This window comes from Alosa pseudoharengus, unplaced genomic scaffold (assembly GCF_046254945.1).
Source record: "Alosa pseudoharengus isolate Yale_2024_CS ecotype anadromous, Long Island Sound unplaced genomic scaffold, YU_APseudo_1.1 YU_APseudo_1.1_scf_21, whole genome shotgun sequence".
Lineage (NCBI taxonomy): Eukaryota > Metazoa > Chordata > Actinopteri > Clupeiformes > Clupeidae > Alosa > Alosa pseudoharengus.
In genome coordinates, this window is record NW_027468674.1 from 33,222,668 (window position 1) to 33,249,947 (window position 27,280).

Genomic DNA, 27,280 nt, shown 5'->3' on the forward strand with positions numbered 1-27,280 from the left:
GCTAGGGTGCGTCTAGATTTCTAGGCTAACTCCGAACAGCTCTGGGGCCCATTGCACAAAACTAGGATAAGGGATTAAGCCGGGATATCTTGGTTATCCTGGCTCAATTTATCCGTGATCCAGTTGCACAAACGCGGGATAGGGGGTAGCAGGATATGTTATGGTATAAATTACCATGGCGATTTATTCTGTGGAGCTAGCCTGCTCCAGACCAGGCTAAGTTCCAGGATCCATTTAATCTCATCCCTTATCTCAGTCAGCAGTCACCACAAACGGAAACCAATAATTTTTCCACTGCCCACTACACATTGTTATCACATATACCTAGACCCACTGTCATTATTTAAACGTTTGTGATCATTAAATAACTTTTACATACTTGCCATTCCCGACCTGCATATGCGACAATGTGACGTCACGGGAGTGCCTAATAATTTCACGCGTGGTGGTCGCGGAACTAGTTGCAATATTGTCCTTAACAGAGGTGTTGCTGTTTGTTGCTGTTGTGAGAAGGCTATCTACCTAGCAGCTACTTCACACCGTTGAAGAAGCAATGAAGCCGCTCTAGTTGCCATGGTGAATCAGTGAATCTGTGATCGGTGGCGGGGCCGTGAGCGCGCACTTATCCAGGATAGGTTTCACCTGGCTTGATGAATCCGTGTCTGCTCATCCTGGCTTGCTCGTTGTGCAACCAATTAAGCCTGTACGCTCGTGTTTTGGATTCATTGAGCGCAGCTCAGTAACTTATCCCGGATGTCTTAATTCTGCTTTTGTGCAACAGGCCCCTGGTTCGGGCATAGTTGCTCCACAACGGGGAACAAGTCCAGACCAAACTTCCCAACCTCAAATGTTGTGGGCGGGGCTAACTTCTGCTGGCTTCCAGGCTAGAAACATTACCTTAGCTGTTTGGAGATACGTTTTTGCCTGTTAATCCTTCACCTCCACAACAAAATTTTCATTCTGTGCAGGGTGTGATAAGTCACAAGAAGTTTGCTTTTACAACAGCAGAATAAAATATAAATATAGGGTGACTCTAGAGGGAGCTCTAGTCACCAAAAATACCTAAAGCTGCATAGTGTACCATAAAACTTCAGTGTTTTTTTTTACCACATTTATTTACGAGGTGTAATTAAAGCTATTGATCAGGATGGCAATTAGATTACACTTGATGTATTCTTTCTAAACCTCCGATATCCAGGGGTCTTCATTGCAGCTGTCAATTACCTATTTTAAATTATTCAAACAATGTTGCTTGTGTTCATTTCTCCTGGCTTAATTGAAAATAAATATTTTTTGAACAGAAGCTGTTCAAGTCATATGAATGAGGAAGGAGTCGGTGTGAAATCCAGGTAGGACAGAAGTGTTTCTAATTTAATGTTAATGCACTCTGCAGAAGCTGGATGCGTCTGGTGTCCATCCCCTTCCTCCCCAGAGGAGGGAGCACCAGGTCGTAACATCATGAGGTACTAGATAACACATTGTTCAAAATGTCAGTAAACTTGTACAGATCGGTTTTTTTTCTCACAGCAAGAGTATGTATTTTTGTGCAACATAAACATTTGTCAAGATTGAATTAACAGAACCACAAATGGGGGGAAAACAGAGCAGGTCATAAACGGGGAGGGTAAAGTTACATTGTTCCTCTGATGCTAGCACTCCTAAACAAATAAATACAGTCAACAAAAATATTTCAGAAGGCTTGCAACAGGGGTAAACAAGAGAAAGAAACAAAACCCTTCAACAAAATAAAAACAAGGGACAGTGGCGCATCATTGCTATCCAAGGCTTCTCTTAGGCTGTTATGCCACAAATAATCTCTTTAGTGTGTGAGTGGCTGTCAATATCATCAACAGAAACATCTTCACAACAGGCCTACAACCCAAAGTCAATCTGCTATATAGGGTGTGGTGACCACAATGGCTTCTGTTGCCTTATTTCAATCTAGTATGTCAGATTTATCTCAGGAAGCCAACCAGAAACTCTTATCAAAGAAAACAAAAAACATTATCGTTGGAAAATGTGCTTTGTAAGTGCCCATAATAAATCTCTTTAAAGACCTCCCTCTTTCTCAATGCTGGTCATGTTCCTATAATACACCCTCAATCACATGCATTCTTGATCTTCAATCTTGTAATACAGATTGACAATTTGATAGGAGGGGGAGTAACGGGAGAATATACATATACTTATATATGTTGATTATTCCAACATATGTGTGGTGTTTTTCAGGCAGGGGTTGTCCATGTCCAGCTCCACAAAAAGCATGCACCTCGGCGCTCTTTTGCGGATCCAAAATGATAGCAGGCCTTACACCTCTGCTAGGAAGAGGAGAGCTGTGTGTTTGTGTGTGTAAGAGAGATACTGTCAGCAATTATGAGTGTGTGTGTGCCAGTATGTGATCTGTGGTGTCCATGAGCGTGATCTGTGGTGCGCCTGCTACCCCCCACCACCACCACCACCACCCTGAGGGCATCCCGCCCGTAAGCCTCCCTTAGTGCACTCTTGTCCTGCCACTCATTCGTCCTCGTCGTCTTCGTCCTCCTCGCCGTCCGAGAGGGTGGCACAGGGGCGGATCTGCCGGTAGCCGTCCAGCCACTTCTCCAGCATCTGCGTGACCAGCGGGTGGTTCCTGCGCCGGGAGCTCTTCTGCAGCGCCACCAGCATGCCCCCCTCCGTCACGCAGCAGTCCAGCCACTCCCGCAGCAGCTTCTCCTGCTGCTCCTCGTTCCCCATCTGACACACACACACACACACACACACACACACACACACACACACACACACACACACACACACACACACACACACACACACACACACACACACACACATTATAGGATGTTAAAACCCTGTTAATAACCCTGTCCTAAAAAAAAAAGTTTAGCATTCATCAAAGTAATCAATTCCAAATGAAGTCACTATCTAGTATAACTACTTCAAAGTGACATGTGTATTCCTGCTTTCCCATGTTCTCAAGTTCGCACAGATTTCCACCAAAATGGTTAGAGCAATGTACAAGTAGTTCTTCTGTCAAAATCATACATAAATAAAATAGTATTTCCCAGCTAGGATTACTGCACTGGGCTAGGAAATAATGCAGTAGAATTCCAGGCTCTGTCTCTTGAGTTGGGGTGCAGCATGTCTTTGAGAAACATAAAATAATTCATCTCCTGACGAATGGTACAGCTGAGGAACATCTGGCATTTTGAAACTGCTTTAGTCTAGCCTGGGTGAACCCAGATAAACCTGTTAACAAATTTGAATTTGCTCTGCCGGTCAGTCTGGAAAGGATCCCACTGACACCCATTTCTGAATCACCAAAAACCCAGGACCCAATTACGATCGTGTACACTCAACACAACCAATGTCTGCATGAATGGGAAAGGGTTGAACAGATGTGTATTTTCTTTAGAACTGAGTAAACAACTGTATTAACTGTGTTTATTATACGGCTCTTCACAATGCTAGTAGAACGCTCCATTGACTTGAATGGGATTTCCCAAAGTTCTAGCGGTAAATAAATTCATGTAATTACCGCTGCAAACATATAATTACCGCTGTCAATGGCAACGGGTTTTGTGCTTCTGATACGTCTTTCATATCACTACGCAAGGACTGGAAATTCATTCAAACGTGAAAGCAGACGGTTGATCAGCTGTGTTCTAAAGAATGTTTGATTCAAGTTCAGCAGCGTGTGTTGTTGCGAACTATTTGTTTCTCAGCAAATGCCACGATGAACGGTAACAAATAAATAGGCTAGGTTATGTAGGCTAAAGTCATATCGTGGGGAGTTTATTATTTCATTTTGGCAAGTAGCCGTATAATAAGGGGGATAATGTATAGAACGCCGGTCATTACTGTGAAAATAAGTCTCTTCAGGGCGGAACAAGACCCCTCCGCTGCGCGTCGGGGTCCGGTTCGCCCTGTCGGGACTTATTTTCACAGTAATGACCAGCGTTCTATACATTATCGCTTACTTACTGCACTTCTGAAACAATTTGGTAGGATTCAATTTCAGTTTAATTTTACTGCTGGTAATATTACTCCTGGAAGCCGTAAAACCGGACATTTGGAAACAAGCATCAATGGGATCCTTTCCAGACTAATTTGCTAATGGGTTCACCCAGGCTAGCCTTAGTCCTTAGTCCAGTACAAATGCAGTGGCAGGGCTAGGGGTGTGCATACGAATAACTTAAAATATTATACCAACCGACAGTTTGTGTAGCATAGTCTAAAGAGGTCAGCTCTGCTTTGTGCAAATCTTCATAAGGATTCTAAACCATACACATGATCGATATGCCACCAGAATAATCCAATAGTCCATGCAGTCTGAAGGTGTGTGTGTGTGTGTGTGTGTGTGTGTGTGTGTGCCTAACCTCTTGAGCAGACAGGAAGTGGATGTGCAGCAGCTTCCTCTCACTGTCCACCAGTGGCAGGAACGTCACTGTGACATCATCATCAGTGTTGAGGTTGGCGCCTGCGCCTCGATTGTCGTAGCCATCATTCTCCATGGCAACCAATGCAGAGAAATGGCCTCTTGTGTAACCAAGAGCAATAGGGCTTTTCCAACAAAAGCTTTGTTCCCATAGCAAAGGTAGGTACACACCTAGGCAATTAAATGAAAACAACAAGGACAGGTCATTCATTATTTGGACATTACATTGGCAGGCAACAAACAATCTACCATGTGGTTTTACAATTCCATTTCAAAAGTCACAGGAATACTAATATAATAACGAAATGAAAGCAACAGTTTAGCTTTCTTTCTCCAGCCACTGTTATTCACCACACTGTAAAGACAGCGCATTTTAACCCATTTACTCCTAAAATGCCTGCTAAAAACGCCTATAGAATCCTATGGCATTCTAGACTAAATAACCTTATTTCCTGAGGGTTTTCTGAAAACATACTAAAAATTGTCAACGTCTACCAAAATGTAATATCTAAGCCTCTGTAGCACCTAGAAACATGAAATAAAAAGCATGCTGCGCTACGCAGCATCCAGCGGGAGGGTCAATGTTGCGCTACGCAGCATCCAGCGAGAGGGTCAATGTTGCGTCATGCAGCATCCAGCGCGAATGGGTAAAGCCCAAGTTACTGCAGCAGTTGTGCCCACTCAGAGCCCCATCTGGTGCTGCTCCAGGAAGAGAGGAGCTGCTAGTGCACAGAGTAGCGCGTCCAACTCAAACTCTAGCGCTGATGAGCTGCACTTTAGGCTCCACTTCTCATCCAACCTCATTTATTCAGTAACTGTGACTCTCCTCTAAGCCAACACGTTGGGTTCTAGCTCAGACAGAAGTGGCCTCTGCTGGCCTCTGCTCACAGCCCTCTCCCAGAGGCGTCTGGGTCCAGTCCCACACTCCAGAAGCGGTGCAGGTTTGGAGCCTGGTGGGCTTTGCACAGCCCCACACTCAAGCAGATGCCTCATGCAGCACACACACAAAAGGAGCATTGTTCTGTCCAAGTAACCCTACACCCACACATGGCACCAGTTAACTCCACACACCACTCAGGACACACATCTACAGAAGCTGGGACACATCCACACATGGATGAGTATATGTGAGAGAGAGAGAGAGAGAGAGAGAGAGAGAGAGAGAGAGAGAGAGAGAGAGAGAGAGAGAGAGAGAGAGAGAGAGAGAGAGAGAGAGAGAGAGAGAGAGAGAGAGAGAGAGAGAGAGAGAGAGAGAGAGAGAGAGAGAGAGAGAGAGAGAGAGAGAGAGAAAAATAGTGTGTGTGGTTCTTACCTTGGAATCGGGTGTAGCCTAGCGTCTCACCACGGAAACTCTTGTAATACTTGACTCCGTAGACTATGATCGGCCGACGGAGAATGTGTGCAAGAACAAAAATGTGGGTCTGCTCAAGGCTCGCTCCAGGCTGCAAGAGCACACACAAGAAAAAGGGAGAGTGCGAGTGAGTGAGAAAGGAGAATTTTATTTGTTTGAGTTCAACAGCAGGTTAGGTGTCACTCTGCAATTTAAAACCTTTACTACTGGAAACTGGCCTTTTAAAAAGCCTTTATTTTCTCTTGGCTTATGGGCTTCATAAAAGACTTTAGCCAACAGGCTGGACAGGGACCACCTCCAACACCAGGGAACATGAGGACTGCTGAAGGAATGCTGTCCCTCTGGCTGTGTGTGTGTGAGAGAGAGAGAGTGTATTTGTGTGTGTAATTACACAGATGATGGCCAGATCTCAGAAAAATAGAAAATGTATACACTCAAGACCTCTCACACACACACTGCATGTGAATAACTGCCATGTACAGAAGTAGCTAATAAAGTTGTAGAAATTGTTCCAATGGTTGCTAGGTTACGGGGACGCTGGCGAGACACGCCGCTCCGTCTGGCATCATGTTTTTGTTTGTTTTTATGTAATGTTCGTAATTTTATGTAATGTTCTGTTTATTTTTTTGTATTTTTTGTCTAGTTAAATGTATTCTCTCTTTATTTGCTTTATTTTTGGGTAGTTTTTGAGTTATTCTTAGTCCTTTATTTGCTGACAAGTCTGTTGATGCTGTGACGTTAAGTTAACTTCCATTCCAGTCCATTGCGCTGAGGACCTAGCCATGGCTAACGTTGGCGTTGGCTTTTGTCCTGGGCCTCTGGTGTACTCCATCCGTGAACGGCGCTGCGCTTCGGAAAGGGATTTCTCCGCTGCCGCGACCACTGGATTGACCTGCGAGCTGCCATGTTCTGCTGCCTGGAGTCTGGATTGAGTAGGCTAACGTTAACGTTAGAAGGAAGTTTGAAGAACTCTGACGACAGCGATCTCACTGAACAACAAACGGTCGCTGTCAATGTTCACCGAGTTGCTGATCTGTAGGATCACCTACGACTTCAGACTGTTCATTGCTTCCAGTGCTCTCCAGACTGCCAGGAAAACGTTAAATCCTCCGGGTTGGACACAGCTGTGCGCCTTCATCATTGCCCTTGGACTATTCAGCCGCTTAACTAGATGCAACCAACTGGACTAAGTTAACATGAGTTTTCGTTTTAAAATGTCTTAATTATTTATTTTATTATTTGTTCTCGTTTGTTTGTTTGTTATCTGTCTTGAATGTTTCACATGTTGTATGTTTCACGTGTGACTGGTACGCTGGCAATTACGCCGCTCCGTTAGGCATTTTTGTTATTTGTTTGTTTGGGTCTTGTGTGTGAAGCACTTTTGTTGCACTTTGTGCATAGAAAAAATGCTCTTCATGTTTGTCTATAAGCACTTTGTGCTCAATGCTTGAAAAGTGCTATATAAATAAATATTATTATTATTATTATTATTATTATTATTATTATTATTATTATAATGAAACACACTGAGTTTCTTTAAAATGCAGATCAGTAAAATTTTTTGTTTGTCCTGGAGTGTGTGTGTGTGTGTGTGTGTGTGTGTGTGTGTGTGTGTGTGTGTGTGTGTACCTGGCTGGCCAGAGACAGAATGAAGGCCCAGTCCTCCTGCCACTGCTCCTCTCTCAGTGAAAAGTGCAGGCCGAAACTCTGAGAGTACCAGGATTCCCACTCCTTCCAGCGTGTGTAGAACCTGAACAAACAAACACACACACACACACACACACACACACCACACATTCACATTAGCATGCTACTATGTGCTTACCGCTATATGTTTATGTAGATCTGCTGAAAAGTGGAGAGCGTGATTCAGACAGTACTGGTTCAAGTTGGTTCAGATAAGTACTGAAGAGTGTGTGTGTGTGTGTGTGTGTGTGTGTGTGTTCTTTGCTATAAAAGGTGTAAGTGAGTGCACTTGGTTAATGTGTGTCCTGTACACATGGGTGCAGGTGCGCGTGTGAGTGTCCTCTCACCAGTGGGAGCAGTTGTGTAGGCTGTCGTGGAGCGTCTTGCGGAGGACCGAGTCCTTGTCGTAGATGCCCCAGGTGGCCTGGAGCACAGAGTCCAGCAGACAGTCCCCGGCCGTGCGGTTCCACAGCGCATACAGCCGGCTGTCCAGCCGCGTGCCAAGCTCCAGAGACCAATTAATCACTGGAGACTCCTCCTCCAATTCTGCACAGGCACAAAGCAGGGCAGCCCCTCAATGACACCATTCTCCATCCTCATCACTCCCCAAGCACAACAGAGCTTCCCTGCTCTAACCCAATTACAGCAGCCCAAATGGGTCACAAGACACCTCTGCAAACCATTTGGATCACACAACACACACAGCAATTTAATAAGTGCAAGGGGAGGGAGCGGAGACAACTCAATTAGTGTAATTGGTATGTAATCCATGCGGAGCTGGCTCCTCTAGCGAGGTCCTACAGGAGTGCATGAGTGAAGAGACACATCAGGCCTTTCACTGGCCCATTCTCCTCAGCAGGCACTGAGCACTTAGTGGGAGCCCGGCCGCCGTGAGAGCCACTGGGTCCTGCAATGACCCTGCCACCGCACCAGAGGAGGGACGTGCATACACAATTACCGCCATTTAACTCTACTAAATGCCAGAGGTGAAATATGGCCCTCCTATTGATTCTGTTATGTTGTCCTCCTGGGACAAGTGGCAGGTGTGCACAGCAACTTTTAGCTGTGCACAGACACACACACACAAAATGGTGTTTTAAGCCTCCAACGTCATCTTCCAGGCAGCACTACCACCATTGACTTAAAGGCACCTAATTCTAACCGTACCATAACCTTAACCCATGTCTAACCCTAGCGCCTTCCAGGCAGCGCTGCCTTGAAGACAACGGTGGCCTAAAACACCAAGAAACCACACGCTTATAGGGATGCACAGAAAACTATGCAACCCAACAGCACTGCACATCTGAGGTGTTTCTGGACCAGTCCTTAGGTGCAAGTCTGGGCTCACCTTTCTGGACATCCCGGTCGAGCACCTCATCAAAAAGTTTCTCCTGAACAGCAGGAGGCAGGTCCTCAATGTCTGAAATAAATATAACAGAACCTCAAATATCAGTCAAATATCAGCTTCATTACCGACACGTTTGGACACACTGGGCCTTATTCCAATGCTATTGTAGTATCAGAGCAGCTCCATTTAGGGACTGAGAGAGATAGAGAGAGAAACATAGAGAGATAGAGAGAGATATAGAGAGAGATAGAGAGAGAGAGATAGACAGAGAGAGAGAGAGAGAGACAGAGAGAGAGTTTGTGTCATTGTACCATCAATGCGCATTTTGAAAGCTATGAGGTTACACTCAAAACAAATTGTGATTCATTAGCATTAAACAAACATGCCTTTTTCTCTTCTCAATGGCCATCAGACACAGGGGGCTCACATCGCAAATTCCACCACGCTCTCTCTGTCCCCGTCTCTGTGTGTGTGTGTGTCTGTATGTGTGAGTGAGTAAGTGAGTGTGTGTGTGTGTGTGTGTGTGTGTGTGTGTGTGTGTGTGTGTGTGTGTGTGTGTGTGTGCGCGTGTGCGTGTGCGTGTGTGCGTGTGTGTGCACACAGCACGCTGGTGGCCTTTCTGTGGCTCAACAGTGAATGCACTGACTTTGTCTCCCAAAGAGCTCTTTTAGTGGCCTGGAGCCAAAAGCAGCCTGTGCATGCACACACCCGCTCTCCCACACATACTCGCTCTCCCTCACACACACTCTTAGAGCACAACAGGGGAACATTCAGGCCCGCCTGGGAGCCATGGACAAGCTTTCAGTGGCAGGCTGCTGTAAACCATGGTGGAGGGCCAGTGTGTCTCTTTCAATGGCTCTCAGCTGCCAAAGGGGAGGTGTGGAGGTGTGTGTGTGTGTGTGTGTGTGTGTGTGTGTGTGTGTGTGTGTGTGTATTAGGGGTGTAAAGATTAACCGATACGTATCGGTATCCGTTTTTAACGTGTAAGATACGGCTACAACGATACGTGAAGCCCCGTATCGGAAAAAAACTGAAATGAATCGGTCGTTATATCGATTTACTTGTTATGAATCGGTTCACAACCTTTTCTGCTCGCTCAGACCCTCATTTACGTTCCAAGCAGCGCGTTCATCCCACTTCCGGTTTTGAAACTATACGTGGCACGGAATTGTGGGTAATGCAGTTCGTTTTTGGTTACATTCATTGCCCAAAGTTGTCAAATGACCTCATTACCCATCTACTGCAACTTAAGCATGTGACAACCAGCACTCGGTCGGCTTTTGTTTTTCGAAATCCAGCGCGAAATTAAACACTTATAGCGTTCCTAAACAGCAACGATAGTCTGTAGAGTAGCCTTACCTTTGATGAAGGGATTTCCTTAATGTTAAATAATAATTTGGCCCTTGCTGCTAAAACGATGCACAAATTATTAGCCAATGATTTTGTTCATATTCACTCAGACTTGTGGCATTATAGGTTTCTGCATTAGGTCTACTGTTGGAACAAAATAAGCCCAGAGAGTTCATTGATTTGTAGGCCTATTTTATTCTTGTAGGGTAGGCTATATGAGAAAAGGCCAAGAGTGTCTTAAGCACTGTTTTATTTTATTTCGGTATTGTCTTACCTCAACAAGGCTACAGCTCCATGAAAACAATCAGATATAACTATAAAATCTCTATAAAAATGTATTTTTATGTTGTATTTGACTGAAATGTATACTATTCTTTTTTCATTTCAATACAGTATATGAAACAAACCTCAGTTTAGATAATCATATTCACACATTTTTTGCCTAATTGACCATGACTATGATAATTGATAATATAAAATTAATGTGCACCTTGAGCAAATGATAAAAAATATTTCAGAATGCTTTCCATTCTTGAACTGCATCGAATTGCATCGAATCGCATCGAATCGTACTGAATCGTTTTTTATAAACATGTATCTTTTCTTGTATCGAATCGTGCCCATGTATCTAGATGTGAATCGTATCGTCTTTTACATGAGAGATTCACACCCCTAGTGTGTGTGTGTGTGTGTATATATATACACACCGCGGCCATAGGACATATGGAGAATAGTTTAGCAGCAGAGTTAAAGTGGTCCAATGGCTGTGAGCAGGACTAAATGGGCCTTGTTGGCGGGAGGCTGGCCATGTTCAGTGTGGGAGTGGAACGTGGAGAGCTGTGAGGGAGTGGGCTGAGCTCCACAGGGTGGGAGAAGCTGTGTGCATGTGTGTGTGCTCACATTTACAGCAGTGTGGGCTGGGGGCATGGCTGCTAATGTGAGCCTGTGTTGTCCAAGGGTGTAGGGGGTGTACAAACAGCCTTTGAGTTCAGGTGTGTACACAACCAGCTTCAACAGTTTTTATTTGCCACCAATAAGAAAAGTATTTGTGTGTGTGTGTGTGTGTGTGTGTGTGTGTGTGTGTGTGTATGTGTGTGTGTGTGTGTGTGTGTGTGTGTAAGATGTCTGCACACACCTGCTGGGAGGGTGAAGGTCACCAGGTCGGGGAGGAAGTAGCAGGCAAAGTCTCCCTTGCGCTGGTGCAGGGAGGCGGCGATCTCGCGCCGGATCTGCTCCGTCAGCTCTGGACACACCATCGCCGGGATACACTTGACCGCCTGCTGTGACACCTGAGGAGACGCACACCAGTCACACTCTCAGGTGAATGTCTGGGGTCAAAGACGCTGGAAAACATTCACTTGACCACATCATATTGTTTTGTCCATTAGGCTTGTGCAAAATTCCAGAATTGAATTGAAACTGGCTCTTAAATTCCAATTCAATTTTTGAATTTCACTTGCATTGCAGTTGAGGTAGCAAACAGGAAGCAGAATTGCAATTAGAATTGTGCACAACCCTGTTGTCCATGTAATATTCCAAGATATTCCAAGCAACTGTGAGTGTGTGTAATGAGTGTACAGGTTTGAGAAGTTATCATGTATCAAGTTTTGTGAATAGATTTAGACAGAAGCAGAGGAGTTCTCTACCCCCTGTAGTGGCACATGATGTGCACATGGAAGTGCGTGTGAGAGAGTGGGCGAGTGTCTGAATGGGATGCACAACATTTCACTTGTAGAGCAGGCAGTTTGAGCAGAAACGTGGGCAGTCTCTGCCTGTGTAGTTGTCAGAGCAACCGCATAGTGTGCTGTCTAAATCATATTACACACACACACACACACACACACGTTGTGATGAGTCAGACAAAAGCAGTAGTGTCAGCTGTAGGCTAAAGGGAAGCATAGCAGTCAGGTCACCCTGGACACTCCGCTCTGACTATCCATCACACACACACAACCCCACACACAACCCCACACACACACACCTACACATGCTCTGCACAACACTCCCAGTCATCCTGTGTGACTTTCTCTGCCAACACTCCTGTGACACATAGCCCACTCATGACAGCGCTTAAAACCACACAGAGGTCAACCCTGTGACATCACCTGTATGACAGTGTGTGTGCGTGGTGTGTGCGTGTGGTGTGTGCGTGCTTTGTGTGTGCGTGCTTTGTGTGTGCGTGCTTTGTGTGTCCGTGTGTGCGTTGTGTGTGTGTGCGTGGTGTGTGCGTGATGCGTGGTGTGTGCGTGATGCGTGGTGTGTGCGTGCGTTGTGTGTGCGTGCGTGGTGTGTGCGTGCGTGGTGTGTGCGTGCGTGGTGTGTGCGTGCGTGGTGTGTGCGTGCGTGGTGTGTGCGTGCGTGGTGTGTGCGTGCGTGCGTGCGTGCGTGCGTGCGTGCGTGCGTGGTGTGTGCGTGCGTGCGTGGTGTGTGCGTGCGTGGTGTGTGCGTGCGTGGTGTGTGCGTGCGTGCGTGCGTGCGTGCGTGCGTGCGTGGTGTGTGCGTGCGTGCGTTGTGTGCGTGGTGTGTGTGTGCGTGCGTGGTGTGTGCGTGCGTGCGTGCGTGCGTGCGTGCGTGGTGTGTGCGTGCGTGGTGTGTGCGTGCGTTGTGTGCGTGGTGTGTGCGTGCGTGGTGTGTGCGTGCGTGCGTGCGTGCGTGCGTGGTGTGTGCGTGCGTGCGTGGTGTGTGCGTGCGTGCGTTGTGTGCGTGGTGTGTGCGTGCGTGCGTTGTGTGCGTGGTGTGTGCGTATGTGCGTGCGTGCGTGGTGTGTGCGTGCGTGCGTTGTGTGCGTGGTGTGTGCGTGCGTGCGTTGTGTGCGTGGTGTGTGCGTGCGTGCGTTGTGTGCGTGGTGTGTGCGTGCGTGGTGTGTGCGTGCGTGCGTGCGTGCGTGCGTGGTGTGTGCGTGCGTGCGTGGTGTGTGCGTGCGTGCGTTGTGTGCGTGGTGTGTGCGTGCGTGCGTTGTGTGCGTGGTGTGTGCGTGCGTGCGTTGTGTGCGTGGTGTGTGCGTGCGTGGTGTGTGCGTGCGTGCGTGCGTGCGTGCGTGCGTGGTGTGTGCGTGCGTGGTGTGTGCGTGCGTGCGTTGTGTGCGTGGTGTGTGTGTGCGTGCGTTGTGTGCGTGCGTGGTGTGTGCGTGCGTGGTGTGTGCGTGCGTGCGTTGTGTGTGCGTATGTGCGTGCGTGCGTTGTGTGCGTGCGTGCGTGCTGTGTGCGTGCATGGTCTGTACGTGCGTGGTGTGTGCGTGGGCCCACGCTGGTGTCAGCAGCACACATTAGCTCTCTCCCGGTCCTCCTGGCGTCTGACCAATCGCTGGTTGCCATTAGCCTAATCCCAGAGGGTAATCCTGAGAGTGTCATGCCATCTCCCTCGATTAAATGGGACGGGCAGGACCTTGCCCCTCACCTTTTCCACTGGACGCAGCTCAGAGTCACGCTGCCACGCGGCCCCAGACAGGGGACACTTGCGTGCGTTGCAGGACGCCTCACACAGGCCTCCATGCAGTGGCAGGTCCGTGCAAACCTGACTTGTGCTCTGCTTTAATCCAGCGGTCAGCATGAAACCCCACCATCAAATCCCTCCTGCTGTCGGATTACATCATTTTACGTGGATGACTAGAATAAGATGGAGTGTGACCAATCGTGCTGCGCGGCGCTGGAATGGAGCAGTGAGACGAGTGAACAGACCACTTCCCATTAGGCTACTGCCCACTACTACTGCCCACTACTACTGCCCACACGGGCCTGTTGCAGTGTGGGCTTTCAGCAGATCAATATCTACACAGAGAGCAATAATATCAGATACTGTAGCTCACTCTGGAAGCCGTTTGCTGAGAAATAATTCACTACTTGCAGGTAATGGCAGTGGTGTCAGGTTATATCAAGTGGTCAGACCAGAGACCTGCCCAGAGCTGTCGACATGGACAACTACAAGACAGATGTGCTGAGCTTTGCTGAGTGCCTGTTGAGTAACTACATAGATGACGGGCAGTGGAATGTTTTAATATTAGCAACGATATGGAACGTCCGGTGCCCGAGACAAATAAATGCATATGGAACTGAAATGCAGTTATTGACCCTTGTATCAGACAGATTGACCACCCTACATATAATATGGCACCTCATTGTTTCAGGGCTGCAGAATGAAAAGGTCAGTTAGCGTCCGGTCATATGATTTCATGCATGGCTCTCTTGAGCTGTGTGCGAGTGCATGAGTGTGCTGCTGCGCTGCCCTCTGACCTCAGTGAGCAGGATGGCCAGCATGTCCTGCCTCTGGAAGCGGATGGCCAGGTGCACCAGTGTGAAGCCGTCGTCAAACGCCGACGCCCGGTTGAGCAGCCGCACCTCGTCTGCGGTCAGCTGCCGGGCGATGTCGCCACCGGATGACTTGTAGGCCTCGACGGCCGCCATGTCGCCCTCCACCACACCTGCGGAAATACAACAAACACACACACAGATCAGCCTCAACCCAGCCTCACACACACAGAGCTCAGTGCTCTCTGATCTGAGAGCAGTGCTATGCATGTCACTGCATATCAACATGGCACCTAGGTGAACATCAGGGCAATAGTGCATTTTATAATGATACTAAAGACAATAAAGACAGGAAGACATGGATTCAGCTGGTACGAGCACAAACAAACAAGGCATGCTGGAGTGCCAGGGAGGTATGCGGCTCACTGAGAGCCTTGGCCCCATTCAGAGGGAGCCAGTGACACCTGAGAAAGCGGCCGAGTTGCGATATGAGCCATGCTGAGGACTGCAGAGGCCGAGCCACTCCACCCTCCCATCACGCTCATGCACTAGCCTGCCACCAGTGTTGCCACAGTTATCTTGAAAAAGTAATCTGATTACCGATTACTCCTTTAAAAAGTAACTTAGTTACTTTACTGATTACTTGATTTTAAAAGTAACTAAGTTAGATTACAAGTTACTTTATTAGTTACTTTCAGCAGCTGCCGACAACACCCCCACCGCCTCAACATAAAAATGATAACCAGTTTTGCCAATACTCACTATACTGGAAGTGCATTTTAACAGTAATGCCAACAATGTATAGCAGACATCCCAACCTAACCTACTTAGATACTGAAATTCAGATGTTTGTTCAATAATGTCTAGTCAGTACATCAAATAAGGAAGGCCTATTGATATAAATTGTGATAGTAAAATATGTAGATTTTGGCCTTTTCATGTAGCCTTGGCACCTAGCCATCTAGTATAGGCCTGAGTAATATGCAAATGAAATTACACTTGTTAAACTCACCTCAACAAGTCTTTTGCAATCATTTAACCCGCCGTGAGCAATGCTAAAGTCACTGTTACAAACAGTGCAGTGTGCAAGACTATTATTATGTTTTACTCTTATGAGACAATTGGGTACACTTTTTGTAGTCTGATGTGAAATGGGTCTTAAATGTTCATTTTTGAGGGGCACTGACTCTGCCATGACGCTCCTGTTCCTAGATACACTAACTGAACTGATTAATTAAGTTCGGGAGAAAAGAGATATAAGCTAAGCCCACCTACACTGAAAACTAATTGGTTGATTTAGCAAAACAGACCATGCTCTCTGTCTTGGATGCGCTTGCAGGCACACACGCACCACTCCTCTCTCTCTCCCTCTCCGTTGTGTGCGCGTTTAACTCAGATGCACACGCGATTTGAAGTCCGGTCTGGCTTGCGTGCTCTTGTTCGCTCTAGGTTCCGGGAGATTTTATGTAGGTAATTTGCAGGCGTCAGGATATCAATATGTGGGAGACTCCAAAAACTTCGGGAGACTTGGAATGTCTAGCTAGAGAGCACTTTGTCGCCAGCACAGAATGTACAATGTACCTTAATGTTGTCATGTTTAGCTGACACAAACTCAAAATAATGACTGTATAGATAAAATGTGCATTTCTCTCCTCCCTCCATTGTTTACGTTTGTGTCGCTGCGTGGTTTTACACGCGAGTTGTCCTCATGCTGAAAAGGTTGGCATAGCCTACATGACGTTAATCCCTGAGACAAGAAGAAAGCAAAGAATATATCATTTACTAAGGAAAATGACAAAAATAGTAACGCACAGTGACTTAGATGAGTAACTTTAATCTGATTACTGGTTTGTAAATAGTAGCGCGTTAGATTACTCTTTACCGAAAAAAGTGGTCAAAATAGACTAACGCGTTACTTAGTGGCATCACTGCCTGCCACACAACCAGCCAATGACACAGCCAGAGACGGGCCAGCCTACTGACTGAGGAACGTCAGTAATCATTCTCAGGAATCTGTTGAAATGCTGCTTAGTCAGCCAAGTTTCACATCACCAGCTCATATACATAAGTGTGTTGTCCGACAATCCACACTCTTATGAATGTCTGAAAACAGGCTAACCTGAGTTTGCTCTGAGCAACGCTATGATAAAACCCCCAGCTCTGACTGAACAATAATACATTCAGTGGGGCTAACAGGCTGCATTTCACTACAGGCTAGCCAATCTTCTGATTTAGTAAAACACGGCATGATTACTTGATAACTTAACTTTCTCCAAACAGGTTCGCACCAATCCTTTCATGATTTAATGTTATCACACTGCCTTTGAGTAGTTAGCCTAGTCATTAAATGGATCATGGACAATCGGTCCATTAGACTGTACTTCTGATAAATACACAACACACTTCTTATACAGAATTGTAACAGCAAATCCCTTCAGTCAATCATTACATATTTTCAGACCTTTTATATGAATGGCCACTAGGCATGTTCACACAGTCCAATCTCATACAGTGACTGTTTTGTTAAGAGGCTGGAGGAAGTGTTGACCATTCCTGCTTCCTTTTTACAGTTGGAGGGGTGGAGGGTCACGTTCCACAAACTTCAAACTAGTCACGTCTCTCATACAAGGTCTTCAGTGTTTATTATCCTACAGGAATCAGCCTCATGACCACGCGCTGTCCCCGACTATTTCTGAAACATCCATGTATTGTTTGGGCACAAATTGCATCAAAGACTAGTTAAACTGTATCACATTCCAACTCCTGCTCCAACTAACACAGCTTCAGCATATCAGCAGGATGTAGGCCTAGTAATCTTAGAAATGAGGGAGTGAGAACAGTTTCAAAACATACCTACTCCCTCAATCTCTAAATTGAGAAACGACCAGAGCTATACGTAAGGTAAGGTTAAGCTGTGCAAAAGCAATATGCACATAAATCCATGATCGTGGTGGAGGCTGCTGAAGCATGAGAAGCAAGCTTATGTACCAATATAGATATAACCTTATTCAACTTATATCATGGTCTTCAATAACTAATATGGTTTTCCACTCAAACTGGTAACTAACTGCCTGTTAAAAAGCTATTTTGCTTTCATTAAGCCACAAAGACAGCTAATGTTGATGTTGTGCACCTCCTCCTCCTTGGGACTACAACTATTAAGAAAAGGCTTGTTACCTTTTTCTTGTTTTCATCTGTAGGCATTATGCAGTGCTTTCATCAGTTAAACTGCAGTTCAACATGACCATGCTCGCTTAACCTTTACGCTAAAGCTGTGCACGGAGACCAGATCAGAATGGAAGGAGACCCAACACATGGTGTCAATTCCATACATGGGCTATAGGCCAGGGGACCCAGCACAGGGATTGAAGTATAGATGCCGAGTGGCAGAGCAAGCCAACAATGCACACACTATATCTGTGCACCCCAGCCACTATGATGCCTACACAGGAGGGCCTTGCATGCTGAATTAAGTGCTGGATTTACGCCAAGGAGCTGGGACAGGAGTGGGGTGGGGGGGGTCTCAGTGTGACTGACTGTCATATTTGTTGTGAAGCGTAAATCATCAGTGACTGCTTTTTGCGGCTGACACAAACACATCCAATCCACTCCAAGCATGTGAGGATTTCCATGACGAATTCACGGTAGACATTAAATCTCACTGAAAAAGAGCCTGCCTGAGCTGGTGTCTGGTGTAAAAGGAGCGTCGACAGAGGCAAACGGACTGATCTCAGATCAGAGAAAGCACTACTGCAGCGCTCCAATCCCGTCTCCCACTGTAACAATCATTGGATATAACACCCACACAAAAATTATACTCAGTTCAAAAATACCTCACTGCGATATGTGGGTTTTCATGATTACCCACAATCATAACCCTCAACCAATGACATATTTGGATAAAATCCTTTTCCCAGGAAGGTAATAGTCCAGGAAATGCTGTCAGGAACAGATGTCACCAAGGTCCTTATCAAGGTGACCATCCACAAACAAACAGTAAGAGGCCGAATAAGTTCAGTGCACTCTAATTCCATATGCCAATATTCAGTAGTGTATGCCAGTATCTGCTCAGCGGGGTTAGTCTACTTCTAACCACAAGTTATTAACTGACTGAATTGAATCAAACAAAAGTGCACACTGAGTCAAGGACTACCAAACTATAACAGTATACTGTGAGGTGGTGCAGCAGAAACTATAGAGCAAAACAAACTGCACTTGTCATCTGATCACGGGATGGATTCTCTGCATTGCAAACTTGCCTACACCACTGGCTCCAGCAGGACTAGTAAGAAGGTCAGGGCATGTTTACAAGTTCATGTTGGTTTTGTAGCCAGGTGCACGTCACAGCTATTTTTAGCGCCGCTGGGGCTGCCTCAGCACACGAGCCACTCTGTTTACAGCCCCCTGCTGAGGACAGCAGCTCCTCTGCTCTAGACACCCAAACGGGACCACAGAGATGCAGGCCATCTGAGCTGATCCCAGAGCAGCCAGTGTCGGTTTAGCATGAGGTCACTTCAGCTGGCCTGCATCTCTGCAGCCTACTCCGCTGGCTGATATGGTGCTTTCCTGAGGAAGAGCTGGGCATGCACTGATGTCATTAATGGGGCATTATGTGGGGGACAGTGAAGCATTAGAGCCAGGGCCGCGATGCCAGGGACAGGCTGTGTGTGATGGCGCCAGCAGCCAGGGACAGACTCGCCTGCCAGCAGGACGTCGGACAGTCCTCAGCCCAACAGGAGCCCCATCCCTAACTCAGAGCTGTGGCGGAGAAGTGGCTGTTGAACAGCACATTACAGGGATTCCCACAGAGCCCCTGTCAAAATAATCACTACACAGTCACTATAGAGAGACCATCAGGCCATACTTAGCCTACATTTATGTTAGACTCCCAAAATCTTATTAATGGTCAAACCTCTGGTCCTTCCATTAGTCTGTGGGATTAGAATGAACTGAAATGACATTTGCATTTAACAGACAGACAGTTTTATCCAGCATGACCTACAGCACAATTAAGGCTGAGAACACATAGCCTACATCAGATCTTATGCACCACGCAGGATCAGGGCAGGACATTTCTAAGCAAATGACAAAAAAAAAAAATCAAAATGCTTAGAGTTATACAGTCTATTGATTTCAACTAGGCTATATGCAATAGTGGGAACATTTGAGCATCTTTGAAAATATCTTATGAGCACCAATGGTTTATTTGCATTATTTTACTCTTCAGACCAGCTGGACCTGAAAGATTATGCAAATGCCCTTGCTTTCATGGACAGAGGCCCAAAGATCTTATCAGTGAATGTTAAAACAAGCACAACCTTAACTCTACACAAGTCAAAGGATATAACTCCAGCGATTTTATAAAATTACACTTCATAAATAGTGCACTGGAAGTGTTGGAATAATCTGTATCCAAGATGAGGTTGTACATGCAAATCATGGCAAGATTTCTAAGAATCTAAACAGTCTTATAATTGAAATTATTATATTATCACTTTGTCCCAAGAAGTGTTATCGAAGGACCCCCTCAAAAATGAGATGGCCCATCTCAAAGGGTTTATTCTATTAATAAACTCAGCGTTTCCCATACATTGACTAATCTGTGGCGGGGCGGGGCGCCACAAAATAAAATTCGGCCGCCACAGATTCATATTCTATATCTAATTTAATTTAATTGAAATTAAATATAAGATCAAATCCTTGCATTGCCATTGAGCTGCGCTTTTTACGCACGCAGCCTTTCCTTACCCCGCCCCGCTCTCTCTCGTAGCCCGCTGCCACTCCTCTGCATGTGCATTTAACAAAATATTCACGATTGTTGAAGGATTGTTGTTGCCACATAGAAGCATTGTAGAAAACTTTATGAATGAATTGCATCCACACATCAGCAGCATTTTAACTGTGTTACGAACGTCTTAAAATGACAGACACTCAATTAGACCTATACACTACCAAGACGATCTTAATACCCCCCCCCCCCCCCTGTCCAAGTCAGCTACCGCCACAAATTGAATCCAATTCTGTGGGAATGACTGAAACTTCAAACTTAGTGTATAGATTTTCAACTTGTCTGTGTATCATGATTAGTTATCATTAAATTAGTTATCATGTTGAGGTCGGCTTGTCCACTATCTAGGCAATAGAATGTTTACTGGAAGCATCAAGGACACGAAAATCTTCCCGCAAGCAAGCGGAGGTAAGCTCTGCTGGCAGGGCAATAGGCAGAGAGGAGTTTAAGAGCATTAATGGTGACACAGCTGTCTGCTGTGCATGCCCGATGGCTGGCACCAGGCATGACATCATTGAACACAATCAGAAAAGGCTTCACTATACTAGTCTTGTGCAGGTGTTTGGAATACTGACATCATTTGCTCGCATTTCTTCAGCCTTTGTCTTGCTCACAGACAAGACAACACAGCCACCGTGTTACAGTTTCAGGTTAACACCAGTACATCACAAACATGATCCTCTGATCCTCCACAAACAAGTCCCAGGACAACAAATGGCAAATGAGAGCCACCCGTCTAGATGAATCAATGTGCTCTCTCTAGCCCAGTGGTATCAATATGTTTAAGCCAGGCAACAAAATGAATTAAAGCTAATGAATAAATCTACACCATATACAATGTCAAGGGCTGACAGACATAATTTACCCACTCATCAGGCATTTAGATCCTCCCCACACACATACACATTGCTCCACTCACCTATGCAAGCATTGAGGAATAACCAGTCCGTTTTCCTCATGCGGTTCTTGATCTGCTTGAGTTTTTTGAAGTCTACCTCCTGCTCTTCCTTGGTGCTCATGGCAGCTGCGGCCAGCTCGATCCTCTGAAAGTCCTGGATCTGCAGCTCGGCCTCCCTCTTGGAGGTGGGGGGGGACCTGCGCTGACTCCCGGCGCCACTGCAGCTGCCTCCCCCGGCCCTCCAGCGAGCTCGGTCCTGCTCGTTGATGAGTGAAGAGGAAGAGTCATCCGACTCGGGCGGCTGGATGGGCTCTGGGTGGCTGTTGGGCCGGGGATGGTCGCACACAACACAGCGGCGTGTCTTTGGCCAGTTCTCATAGGTGCAGGCGGAGCAGGTCCAGTGTTGAGTGTGTGTGTTGAGTCGGTTGCGGTCATTGTACTCCTCGCAAGGGTCCACAGGCGGGGGCACCGGCCTGCAGCCGGAACCTGAGGTCTGCGGGGACTCGGTGGGGCTGCGCGTGCGCGTGCGCTGGCACAGGCACTGGGTGCAACGGATGGCACGAGGCCAGTTCAGGTAGGTGCATATGTGGCAAGTCCACTTGCTGCTGGATTCAGCCTGGTTTGGCAGCTTGACACGGGGTCGTGCACTGGAGTCAGGGCAAATGAGGAGGCTGCTGCCACCCCCCTCATCCCTGGGGGGGTCCCACTCACGGCCAGGGTCCAGCATTGGGCTGCTCTTGAAGGGCTCCTCAGTGATGATAGGAGAACCGGGCCTTGGGGCACGGCACATGGTGCATTTAATTGCGGATGCCCAGTTCTCATAAGTGCAGTACTCACAGGCCCATTTCACCCCAAGCTCCGTCATTGCTGATTTGTCAGATTCACAGGCACCCGCTCACACACTTCTGTCAGATCCCGTAAAGAGGACAGGCAACACAGTGCTGAAAGACAAAACAATATCTGAGTTGACACAGTATTCATCTTCACATAAATGGTTTCAACATGGACATAGACAGCTACAGCCAGGATTCAGCTGTATGTGGAGTGATAAGTAATTATGATCATATCTCCATATCAAATATAAAAAATCAGGGGAAATATGGTTAAATGACACTGAATTTAAATATTTAAATGCACTGCATTAGGACACTTGCTACATTAAATTCGTTCAAAATGTAGGCTAGTAATGATGACACACTGAACAAAAGGGTATTCTATTGTACATTTCGTGTCACTATAAAAGTACCAATGCAATTACCGTCTCTTTCTTTGAAGTCACCATTGGTATAACTATTAAATTGAAAGCGAAGTTTATGCAAAGCAAGCTGCTGTTACGAGGCCTGATCAGAGGACAGCAACTCCATTACAAAGGTGAAGGGAATGCATTATTTCATAAACACACAGCAACTACTAATGAACCTATTTGATATGAAATCACAATTCACAGAAAGATGTAGGCCTATAGCTTCATAATATCACGAACACAATAAAAATAAATACACGCGTTGACCGAGTTGACTTTGTCAACTCAAGAGGGCTTACATAGGCCTAATGGAACACCACTTTTCACTTGACAGAGGCTTGGTTAGCGTACCGATACTTAATTAACAACGCAAAGAAATGTGAATGAGAGGGTTTTGATCTATTGTCCTTAGCTATGCTACATAGGCTACCATCAAATCCCCCAAAATACTCTGCAGTTAACGCAAGTTAACGTTACTCCGTTCCTGCCTTGGACCAAGTTTTCCTAGCTATGTAGCTAACGTTATCTTAATTATCACAAACACATGTAACGTTGCTTTAACTTATTCGAAGACTTAGCGTTAGTGCAGTGATCTAGATTAGCTAATTTATAGCACAGTGAAATTTGTGAATGCAGACAGACCGGATAATCATTGGCCTAAATATTGTATGTCAAGGAATAGTGACTTCACTTCACCACGAAGATGTTATTATGACAAAGTGTATGCCCCGACATTTTAAGGTATCTAGTTCAGTCCAAGTTGCCAGCCAAAGGCCGGCTGTCTTATTTGCATGTGATATGTTAACGTACAAAAAACAAATTAGCTTTCGATACCTGGAAGCTAATGTTAGCGAGTATGCACCCCAAGCACCAGCGAGCTAGCGATCTGGCTAGCATTTCTAACCAACTAGCAAGCCATTGTCCAATTACGTCAGTAACGTTAGCGACACTACAAGATCACTTAAATCCCATTGATCTCTATCTAAAAAAGCGAAAAACAAATCTAACTTCACTTTTTAGATTAAATAGAATATTCGTCTATAAATAAATAGGATAATGTTAACGTTACCTGTTTCTAGGAGAGTATTACTTCTTCCTCGGGTACACAAACACAACAAACCCTTCCAGTTGCCCAGCAGTCCCTCGTCCTCTCGAGCTTGAGCCTTTCCCGTTTTGTCTGTTTTGTGTGACCTCAACGTATTACATTGTTCCGATTTGTCAGAACTCACAACAATTAGAAGATACCCGATGTGGAAACGACCCCCTTTCCCCTTTCAGTTCTAAATCATTTTAATATCTGAACCCCATGGTGTTGTTCTGTGTATTTAATGGCGGCGGAAGAGCGACGAGGAAAGCCAAAATAAACCTTCTGTGAACGACTTGCCAGAACTTCCAACGTCATGTATCATCTGACTTGGCAGACGCGGCCGATTGGGTAATTTAATATTTAATGCTGATTGGTTTAGATACACGCACAACGCTGTGGTGACTGAATTTTATGTGAACTATTTGTACAGTCTATGTTTGTGAATATATATTATAAACTATAGTATAAACGGTTCATATTGTATGGATATTAATTAGATAATGAAACTGTGAGTTGGCTAAAGTTTTTCTTAAGCGTTTCCGATTATGAAATGCTATACGCTTTCTTTTTCTCTCTCTGTTTCTATATAGCCTACCTGAAATATCTCTATCCCATAATGGGCTCAGTCTGTAGGCTACTTTTATGTCTTCTGAAGTTGATCGGTGTTCGGCGTTTACAGTGACACTCCCCCTTTTACGTCACCAAGAAAATGGCAGCTTACATGAGCCGGTTGCACCATATTTCATTGCATGTTTCAAACGTGAATAAAATAGCCTATGACCTTGTGTCCAAATTTAAGTTCGATTTCTTCGCAGCCAGGTTAACTGAGAAATCTGGACAGTTTGCTTTTCGGAGAGGGTCGGCGGTGTTTCTTGTAAATGAGAAGTCTAATCCAGTAGGACATGAGTTGAATGAGCGAGGTGGTCACCGTGAGTTGTCTTGTGTGCCTTTTTTTCACGATTTGACGGATAATCGTGTGAGATTTAGTGATAAAACCTCAGAATTAAACGAACTGAGTTTTCTCTACGACCACAACCCAAATTATTCCGTCAACACCGCGTGCAACGTCTGTTTCGAAGTAGAAAATGTCGAGAGGTCATTCAATGCACTTCGCGACCAAGGCTGTCAAATACTCGTGTCTCCAAAGACAGTGCATGATGACAACGGATCTGTTACTTACTTCGTCATTAAATCTATTGTTGGAAACGTCTGTCACACTCTACTAGACAGGTCGAAGTACCATGGCATTTTCTTGCCACAGTTTGATGAACTTGTAACCTCTAGTAAATTGCACAACTTAAATGACTCACTATGTCCAATCACTCATTTTGATCACATCACCTACGCTTGTCCCAGACGGAGCACTGCTGAAGTGATGAAGTGGTATGAGAAACACTTCGGCTTCCAGAGATTCTTTATTGACAGGTATGAGACCATCCGCGCTAAATGCATGTCCTGTGATGTTATCAATAACCTGAACGTGTGTTTGAGTGACAGAAAGATTTTAAGTTTGAGTAAATCCGAATTTAAATGTTTTACAGCAATGAAGATGTGAATGAGGGTTACGTCCTTGATCAAGATGGTATTGGACTTCGCCTTACTGCAATGGAGTACTGGAAATGCAGTGAAATTGGAATAAAACTTCCTTCTAAGGACAAGGTGGAACCAGATTGCAAGTTTGTAATTGCAGAGTCACTACCTGAACAAGGTAGGCTATGTCTTTTCTATTATTAGCTGTTAGTTGACCGAATTTATTTGACAGGATGTTCAGGTGTCATTTCAGATATTTTCATATCACCTTATTTTTCAAGGAAAGAATCAAGTAGATACATTTTTGGAACAGCACAGAGGTCCAGGCATTCAACACATTGGACTTTACACCACCGATATTGTGCGGACAGCTCATATCATGGCCCAAGCTGGAGTAGAGTTCTTCTCCCCTCCCCCTACTTACTATACTGAGGTGTGTTTAATTTGCTTGTTTCATAAGCAAGTGATTGTTTAATTGGTATAGGCTTACATGAGTAACCTTGTATGTGCAAGGCGCATGTGTTCCAGTAAATCTAATACTACATTGTTTGCATAGTACATATCATATATTTTATTTCCTTTTAATGAACTTTTGATTGTCATGTAAGTGATCACAAAACTAAACTGTATGTATGCTGGCTCGTGTCTTGCTCTGTGACAGGTGGGAAAACAGCATGAAATAGAGAGTGCAGGTTATGACCCTCAGATGCTGTTAGAACACGGCATCCTTCTGGACACAGCCTTGGACAAGGAAGCCATGTCTCAGCCATCCAGTGACCGGTATGGCTTGTGCAAAAAGAAAATACAATGCGATGCTCAACCTAGTATGCATGGAGCCATACTCACTGTACATCTATGATTTCTGCATATTTTTACATAATGCATTTTGGGGAAATAGTCCATTTAGGAGAAATGTAATAATTTGCATCAGTGTCCACACTACATGCAAGTAATTAGTGCGTGTCTTATCTATGATTGTAGAAAAAGAGTTAAGGCTTTTCTATTCCCACCAGAATTCTTATTCCATGCCTCTATCCTCCCAACAGATACCTCCTTCAGGTGTTTACCAAGCCCATTTTTGCTGAGGACACTTTTTTCCTGGAATTGATTGAGCGTCGTGGCGCCACAGGCTTTGGAGAAGGGAATATCAGAGCTTTGTGGAGATCAGTACAAGCATATATGGAGAATGAGAAAGAAGACACACAAAAACAAAAACCTGACCATGTGTCTTTGAAGACTAGTTAATGCTAAAATGCATCAAAACCTTAGAATGAATGGAAAAGAATGGTTTGATATTGCATTTGTGCTCATTAGCTACAAAGCACTTAAGGTAAAAAATACTCCTTCAAATGTATATATTGCAAACAACTAGTTCTTTATATGAGTTGTCCTATGCAAAAGGCATTTTTGTTTTAGCAGTGTTATACAAGTCTGTTTATAAGAATCTTTTTAGTAGTTGTTCTCAACAAAAGATAATGGGCCCTAATTTAAATGACAGGCAAAGTCTATCAACAAGCCAATTTGTTGTGTATGAACCATACATATTGTGTGGCATGTGGTAGCATTGAGCTGACTCTGTGTTAAATTAGCTAATTAATTTAGTCTATTTATTATTATTAGCTTTAATTATACTTAAGACTATGCCCATCGTTCAAACATGCTGTTATATTGACCCTATACTTGTCAAGAAGATGCTGAATACACTGTTTGCATTGCACTACTGAATGCCCTATTTGCCTTCTATTGGCGTTGTTTGTTTTATTCTTACTTGTATACATATTTAATATTTTAACACATTCAGTTGTAAATGTTGGATGCAAGGTTATTTAAATAATACATGATTTGTAAAGTAGCAAAGTAATATCTACAATGAAGTCTCCATAAAATGATAATTTTACCAGAAGCCCATATTGTAATGAGACCGAAGGAGCTTCAGCAATTTGAGCATATTAACTTAATATTTAAGTTTGTACATTGTCCTGGGGTTATCAGTTGTGTCTAAACTGTTACTGCCCCAGAGCAGTTGAGTAGTAGCTCATTCCAATAAATGATGAAGGTTAATTTAGTCAATTGCATTCTGCAGTTAATCCATACTCGCCAAAATGTTTATGTTTATGTTACCTGGCAGACACTTTTGTCCAAAGCAACAGTTTAAAGTCAACTCAAATAGCTTACATTTAACATAATAATCTTGACTGAGTCTTGACTCCAATTTCACCCGATCCGATGCTTGGAGGACCGCAGTGGTCGAGAATGAAGTTAGTGAGTAAGTGTGAAGTAGGAAGTAAAATGAATAGCTGCTTCTGAGAATCACTGTGGT

At 45.0% G+C, this 27,280-nt stretch overlaps 2 protein-coding genes across 2 annotated transcripts; one reads left to right on the plus strand and one right to left on the minus strand.

Moving 5' to 3' along the window:
* Positions 1-1,350: 1,350 nt before the first annotated feature.
* On the minus strand, positions 1,351-23,703 carry LOC143138188 (ubiquitin thioesterase ZRANB1). The gene is made up of 10 exons (XM_076298685.1): positions 23,413-23,703; positions 21,122-22,041; positions 14,400-14,587; positions 11,306-11,459; positions 8,821-8,892; positions 7,820-8,018; positions 7,416-7,536; positions 5,748-5,877; positions 4,377-4,606; positions 1,351-2,733 (listed from the first exon to the last, which is right to left on the minus strand). The coding sequence occupies exons 2-10, from the start codon at positions 21,963-21,965 to the stop codon at positions 2,515-2,517; spliced, it is 2,157 nt and encodes a 718-aa protein (XP_076154800.1). The 5' UTR covers positions 21,966-22,041; positions 23,413-23,703; the 3' UTR covers positions 1,351-2,514.
* A 436-nt stretch (positions 23,704-24,139) lies between these two features.
* hpdl (4-hydroxyphenylpyruvate dioxygenase-like) lies at positions 24,140-27,025 on the plus strand. Its single transcript, XM_076299050.1, has 5 exons — positions 24,140-24,855; positions 24,972-25,138; positions 25,242-25,393; positions 25,622-25,740; positions 26,007-27,025. Exons 1-5 carry the CDS (start codon positions 24,140-24,142, stop codon positions 26,203-26,205), a joined length of 1,353 nt encoding a protein of 450 aa, XP_076155165.1. The 3' UTR covers positions 26,206-27,025.
* Positions 27,026-27,280: the final 255 nt, after the last annotated feature.

Bases quoted from the DNA above. Each gene is read 5' to 3' on its own strand.
- LOC143138188 (XM_076298685.1), bottom strand. From the start codon at position 21,965: ATGACGGAGCTTGGGGTGAAATGGGCCTGTGAGTACTGCACTTATGAG. The intron at 8,893-11,305 runs GTGTGTGCAGAC...TATTTATTTCAG, and splicing joins GACCTTCACCCTCCCAGCAG to ACATTGAGGACCTGCCTCCT. The intron at 2,734-4,376 runs GTTAGGCACACA...TGTGTGTGTCAG, and splicing joins ACTTCCTGTCTGCTCAAGAG to ATGGGGAACGAGGAGCAGCA.
- hpdl (XM_076299050.1), top strand. From the start codon at position 24,140: ATGGCAGCTTACATGAGCCGGTTGCACCATATTTCATTGCATGTTTCA. The intron at 25,139-25,241 runs GTAGGCTATGTC...TTATTTTTCAAG, and splicing joins AGAGTCACTACCTGAACAAG to GAAAGAATCAAGTAGATACA. The intron at 25,741-26,006 runs GTATGGCTTGTG...TCCTCCCAACAG, and splicing joins TCTCAGCCATCCAGTGACCG to ATACCTCCTTCAGGTGTTTA.